This window comes from Mesoplodon bidens (assembly GCF_964165515.1).
Source record: "Mesoplodon bidens genome assembly, chromosome: 4".
In the NCBI taxonomy this organism is placed as follows: Eukaryota; Metazoa; Chordata; class Mammalia; order Artiodactyla; family Ziphiidae; genus Mesoplodon; species Mesoplodon bidens.
Genome location: NC_138160.1, coordinates 126,703,122 through 126,710,073, shown reverse-complemented (window position 1 = coordinate 126,710,073; position 6,952 = coordinate 126,703,122). Strand labels below are relative to the sequence as shown.

The 6,952-nt window shown below is 43.6% G+C and overlaps 1 protein-coding gene across 1 annotated transcript; it reads right to left on the bottom strand.

Moving 5' to 3' along the window:
- Positions 1 to 237: 237 nt before the first annotated feature.
- Positions 238 to 3,611, bottom strand: SCGB3A2 (secretoglobin family 3A member 2). The gene is made up of 3 exons (XM_081231957.1): positions 3,464 to 3,611; positions 779 to 981; positions 238 to 382 (listed from the first exon to the last, which is right to left on the bottom strand). The coding sequence occupies exons 1-3, from the start codon at positions 3,516 to 3,518 to the stop codon at positions 359 to 361; spliced, it is 282 nt and encodes a 93-aa protein (XP_081088083.1). The 5' UTR covers positions 3,519 to 3,611; the 3' UTR covers positions 238 to 358.
- Between the last annotated feature and the right edge of the window lie 3,341 nt (positions 3,612 to 6,952).

Here is a 6,952-nt window from a genome sequence, read left to right as displayed (position 1 = left end):
AGAAGTAGAGGAATAGGAACGTAAGGCATCTGGAAACATTGTCAGATAAACAACAGTTGAAGGAAATGGAGACGTTCAAGTTAGAGATAAGGAGATGGAAAAAATCATTATGCCTTACTGAAAATGGGAGCTGTCTTTATAACAACAGGCTCTCTAGAGTTTATAACGCAAGTTAAAAATTATCTAGTTAGGCCCTTCTGAATAGAGCTTCCCAAATAAAAACAGAACAAACTGAAGTGTGTTCATTGCTTTATTCATTCTTTTCAGGGGTCACTGAATTTTAGGATGGAAGGAGTTTCAGCCAGGGAGGAGGAGAGCATCATCTCCCTCCCTCCTCCACTCTTGCTTTTTTCTGCTGTCACACCAAATGTGAGAGTGCCTCCTGAAAGTCAAAAAGGCAATATTAAAAATAAGAGCAGCTTACATATCATTAGCACACCTCCAAAAATAGTCACTATCCTATTTCGCTACCATTTTACTTACAAAGAAACAAAAGCTCACAGTGGTTAAGTCCCATCCAGAATCACAAAGCTGGGAAGTGGCACACATTTCACGACTAGCATACGTCTCTCTCATTCAAAAATTCCTTCTATAAGTGTGGATATTGCACTTTCCTTGAGATTCCAGGACATGTAAAATGTGTATGAGTACAGTAAGCAAGGGGGAAATACAGGTTCACAAATGAGAACAAGGTGGGGTGGGAGTGGGTGGAGAGGGTGGGCACTCACGGTGACTAAGCCCTGCCCTTTAATGAGTCAGCCCCACAAGCTGTAGTTACCAGCAGTTTCTTCACGGCCTCAGAGGCCTCTGGTCCCAGCTCATTCACACACTTCCTTAGCCCTTCCACAAGGTGCTCAACAGAAATGCCCAGAGTTTTCAGAAGAAGCTTAAGTGGGTCCATGACGGGGAGAACGTTGTCCGGAGGTAAAGATAAAGCCTTGTTGACAGGAAGTGGCAAACTGTTGATGAGGAAGGCGGTAGCTGCGGAGCAAAAGAGATCCCAAGTAAAACAAGGCACTTCCAGTTCCTATGACCTCACCACCTTCCACTCTCTCCATCAACTGCTCCATTCCAGCCATACTCATCTTGATTTCTCATGAAAACATCTGCTTCTGGACCTTTGCCCCTCCCATTCCATCTCTCTAGAACTTCTTTCCCCAGATAACTACATGCCTTTCTTCCTTACTTAGTTGGTCTCTCCTCAGATGTTACATTCTCAGAGATGTATCTAAAATGGTATCACCCATCACCCTCTATCTTTATTTTTTCTTACCACTACTTAAAGTATTAAATCTTTATTGATTTCTTTACTTTGCCTTCATCCTCTCACTAGTACGTAGGATCCAAGAGAATAAGAAATTTGAGCTTTATTCACTACCATACCCCATGCCTAGGACAGATCCTGGCATATAGTAAGCACGCAAAAGATACCGGTGATTGACTAGACAGGAGTATAGTTTGCATGTGGCTGTCTCCACAGCCCACAAGCTTGAAACCAAAGGGAAGATGCCATGATGAACCTCCACTTGGAGACATGAATGGACCCAACCACAGCCCAGGAAACTGCTCCCAACCAGTCCAACTCAATGCTACAAACATAAGTCAACACAGACTCTGTGCCAGTTGGTGCAGATACACAGATGAATAAAACAAGATATTCCACTCAGAGAACCCACACAGTCTGGTGGACAATAAAGGTTTGTGTATGCCACAGTGCAGCATGTGCTATGCTAATATTATGGACAAAGCTCTATGGAAACACAAAAGAAGTGATGATTAATTCTAACGTAGGAGAATGCTACAGGAATCTTCCAAGAACCGATGTTGCAGGAGATGTGTCTTGAGGCAAATGCCAGGATCACAGGTAAAGAAGGGGAGCAGCACTTTAAAGAGGAACAAAATTAACCAAGGCATTGAGAGATTAAGGTGAAAGTGCATACATAGGATGGTGAGTCTTCTTCAGAATTCCAGTGTGGTGTGCTGAGGAGGGATAAGGAAGGTTAGGCTGCACCTTGGGTGGGGCGGATTTTCAAAGCCTTGAATGTCATACAGATGAGTTTGAGACTTTTTTTTCCCAAGGGTAATGGGGAGCTATCAAGGCTCTTATATGGAATAATTGCATTTTTATATCTTCAGCTTTAGAAAGATAACTTTAACATAGAAGAGGTTAGAGAATAAGGAAAATGCTTATGATACCTATTTTTACAAAACACATGTGCATGTGTATAAATACACACATGCAGAAGCACACACATAAGACACACATCCTCCTGCTGGCTAAGACCCTGCCAGTACTTCATTCTCTTTGTAATATTTTTTATTTTCCCATTCAAATCATAAAAATGGAGCTTGTGCACCTATTTCCCCTTCATCTTCTACCACCCATTTTCCCTCCAAAACTCTCCCCCTGAAGGGGGATATTTATTTCCCCTCCACCCATCTTTCTGCTGCCACGTCTTCCCATGTGTCCTTAGACGCTAAAGGACAACAAAATAGCCAAAACTGGTGAAGTTACAAATTAGTTCAAAAATTCAAAAAAAATTCACAAGCCAAAGTTGCCAATGTAGGCATGGGTATCACACAGCTTCTCATGATTAATCTCCATACTTCTTATTTTCAACACTTTGGTGAGTGTCTTCTTTGTATGTACTTACATATTCCAGAGGGGAGACCCTCAAAACTTTTTGTTCTCCAAATGAGCAGTGGCCATTATGATGGATTTTGCAGATGCGCCCAAATATCTCTTCCTATAGTTAAAATGACTCCCTCCAAAAAGAAAGGATCAGCTCCCATTCTCCTCCAAGAAATCAGCCTCTATACCCTACCTAGAAATGGAACTGTTCACCCCTCAGCTCTCCCACAGAGCTCTATCTGTATTGTCATTGTGCATTAATGACTGGTCTAGTATGGCAGTGACTTCTGTAAAAGTCTTCTCTCCCTTGCCAGCCTATAAGAACCTTGAGAACAATATTTATGTCTGATTCAGGTCTGAATCTTCAAATGCCTATCCAGTGACCAACAGCTTTTAGCCATTTAGCAAATATCCGTTGATTGTGTGAACAGATAAATGTAGCTATGTCTCAAGAGAACCAATGCTACAATCTGATTAGAGATGATAGCAAGAATGACTCCATATAGTTTCAGAAACATAAAAAAAAGAAGTCACAAAATCAGATCTTAACTCAAAATTAAGGAAAATTAATGGTGGCCAAAGTTCAATAATGAAGTGCATTTGTTGAACCTCTGTGGGAGCTCGTTAACTTCTTTGTAGAATACGCCAAGGATGGTACTTGTATTGGGGTTAGAGCTTGGAGCTGGGAGCAGGGGGCATCTGAAGTCCCTTCTAACCTTACTATTCTGTGGCTCTAAAACTCCCTCCACCATATTCCACTGGGAGCCTAGGCTTAATAGTTGTGTTCCTGTTAACAGAAAGATAGAGAAATATATGTTCCCGGCTACTTACCAGAGTAACTGCAAATGCTGATGGTCACCAGCAGGAACACAGTGACCAGCTTCATTGTACGTTATCTATGACATTTACCTGGAGTTTAAGATTAAACTGGAAAACCTAATGAGTCCACTGAGCCACTGGTTCCCCTTGCTGTACCAAGTGTGGCAGTGGATTTTGCACACACCCATATTTATACACCAAACAGCGACCTGAATTTCAGTCACGACCACTTGACTCGCCCCAGGGAAGAAAAGCATGGAGGTCATGTTTTCTCACTAAACAAATTGGAGGTTTTTTCCGTTTTCTCTCATGTTCCCATGAGAAACAAAGCCCTATCTTAAAACACTCTCAAGGATCTCTTGCATAAGCTCTTACACAGAGTTGTGGGTGGGAAGCAAAGAGCTCTAAAAGTCCTTCTGGAAGAACTCTGAAAAGAAGGGAAGGTTTCATACTGGGATTAAAGAGAGTGAAAATTCTGTTGCTTTCCTCCATTTTCCTATTAAAGTTTGGAGAAACACATTAACTGATGAGCTCGCCAGTTGTAGGAGTAATCCCGACGTCCCTTCAGCCCTGAAATAATACAGACTCAGCTTACTGGCATTTAGTGCCACATTTCTCTGGAATTTACCTCCCCCCACCCCATCCCTGTTCACACATCTACTATGGCAAGATCTTCTACCATTTCTAGTGTCTCCCACTTATTTGGGGAACACCCAGGGTCATGCCTTCTCTGTGTTCTCATATAGCTCAGGATCGAAAATCAAAATGTCTTTTTAAAAACCTGGGATTCAATATTTACTCTTTGTGTAACCTTAGATTTGACGTATTTTATTCTCTAGTATTGTTCTCCTCATCTAAAATGAGGAGATGATCTCAAAGGTGTGTGACCCTGAGAAAAAAAAATTTTTACAACACGCCATCTATATGAACAACTTGGGTCACCAAAATATGCATGTCAGAACCCTTCTGGCAGTCCAGTCCCTTGTAATCATGCAAAAGAAATATTGTGCTGGCCACAGGAACAATCTGCTTGCAAGGCTGCCCTCCTGAAACCAGGACTCAGTCATGGGGCCCTAGGATGACCCTATTTGTAAGCCCAAGTCCTAGAGTTCCTTGGGGTATCTGGTACCGGAAAGAGAGAAAGAACGACACTTGAAGGGGAGAAATAAGATCAAGGGTCCAGGTGGATCCCAGTCCCAGCTCGGAGCTCCCTGACCAAATGACGTTGCTGGCCCTAGCCTCCCCCTGCCACTGAAGGGGTACTCAGAACATTGTGAGGAAGATACATCAAGGCATAGTATCCTCTAGGTGCAAGGCCAGGAGTTGGGGCCCCACTTGAGGTTGTGGTATTGTTATGAAGATTTAATGTAATTATGTAGACCCAGGATATAGCTGTACCAAACCAAGATTAACACCTAACAAGTGTCACCTGCTATTCATTTCTGTACATTACCGAGTTATAACTGCCATTTCTTTATTTTTCTGCTACATTATAAACTGCATGGAGGAGATCATGCATTACTGCCACACATACACAATCCTGTCCCTTCTACTGCTTTCTCTGCCAGAGACGGCTTCAGTTTTTCCTGGGGAACTATCACCTAGCCAGGGATGCTGATGTTCCAGAACTCTCACAGGGCCAAGGTTGTGTGTGGTAAAGTGGTGGCGAGTTGATGCCATTCTTTATTTTTATGTTATGACCTTTCTATAGGATACGAAAACTGTACTGCCCTCATCTCTGCTGGTTGTTTCTATTTTGCTCTCACATCCTCTCCGTGCATGTCCCCCGCTCTGCCCTGCACTATAGGAAGCTCAGTTTTTCAAACTGTGGTTTCCAGACTTCCTAGTCAACTGCTTTCTGGTTAGGATCGGCTAATGGGAGGAACTGGGAAAAGATTGGAGGGGAGAGAAAGGGAGAAATCAGGGTGCTTCTCCCTCTCTCTGCTTCAGGAGACATCTCAGGCAGTGACGGCCACTTCTCCATGGCTCCAGCTCCTTCCAGAAAGGCCCTTTCATCTGCGGTCCCACACACACCAGGCAGTCCCACCATCAATCCAGCTTCCACGGTGCAGCCCCAGCCTGGGCCCAACCTGCTCTCCCTATCCCTCCCGGCCAAGAAGTAGTAGCAGCTTCCTGCACTTTCTAATCTCAGAGTTGACTTGTCTTTCCCCTGGTTGCTTTAACTGCCTTTCTAGCATCTTGTAAATTATCCTTCAAGTTAAATTTTTCCTGTTTGATCACCTGGCATGGTTTTGACTTTCTGACTGTGTTCTGACTAACACAGCATACTAAAATATAGTAGAGCTTTTGGCAAAAAACAGATATTTCTGTTTGGAAACATAGCCTCTCTCTCGCAACTGCCAAGTTATGAGTCCACAAGGGGCTGGACCAATCCAAGAGAAATAGAGCAATACACACACATGGATGCTTCTCCCTTTCTACCCCTGAAGTGTGTGGCACTGTCTCCAGCTTGTCTGCTGGTCCTGGAGGTGAGTTCTTTCCCAGGAAGTTCCTCAGACCTTAGTTCTTTCCCAGGAAGTGCTAATAGATTTCTCGTGGGCCCATCTAATAGTCAACCAGACATTGTCCTGACCAAACCCTGGTAGTAAACATGGATGGCTTAGACTAAAGGCTAGAACCTCCTCCATGCAAAACACACACACACAACCACACACACACACACACACACACAAACACACCCACACACTCTCTCTATCTGTGTCACACTCACAAACACAAATGTCCACATGCTTACACATATATGAACAGTAATATGTGCATGTGAACAGACAGACATCACATAACCTTCAAGGACTACTGTTTTCATTTCTTTTGTTCAACAAATAGTTATTGAGCATCTACTCTGTGCCTGACACTGTCAGGAACTAAGACTGGAGTAGTAACTGAGGCAAGCAAATTTCTTGCTTTTGTGGAGCTGACAGTGTATGGGATAAACAGACAATAAACAGATAAACAAATAAGAACTAGTAGTAAGTCCTATGAAGAAGCTAATAGGGTGCTCTGATTGTAAAGAACAAGAGGATTGGGGGTACAGTCAGACATGAAAAGAGACTCAGACTTGGCTACTCCCATGCTTCCTGCATTCTGAGCCAATGTATTAGTCATGTCTTTTTATTCCATATTTCTGATGCTTTGACATTGTGGAGGCTTGCTGATCTTGGAGGGACTGCCCCTCCCAGGGCTAGCTAATTCCTAGAGATAGCAAATGGCTCACCTGGGAGTGTACCTTTCCTATGCAAACCAACCAATCCAGAGCCCACACTGCCAACCACCTCCTTCAGGGAGCCCTTGTCCCCCACTGGGTCACTGTCCACCTGCCTCAATCACCCCCGGGCCCAGGCAGGAACCAGACAACTAGGGACAGTCCCTACACCCCAGAGCCCACTGAAATTATTCAAACTAGCCTATCCTAAACCTGCTTATCCTGTCTCCCCATCCCTTTCCGTGGAAAACTCCTGGGAAGTTTGAGTAAAGGCTCCT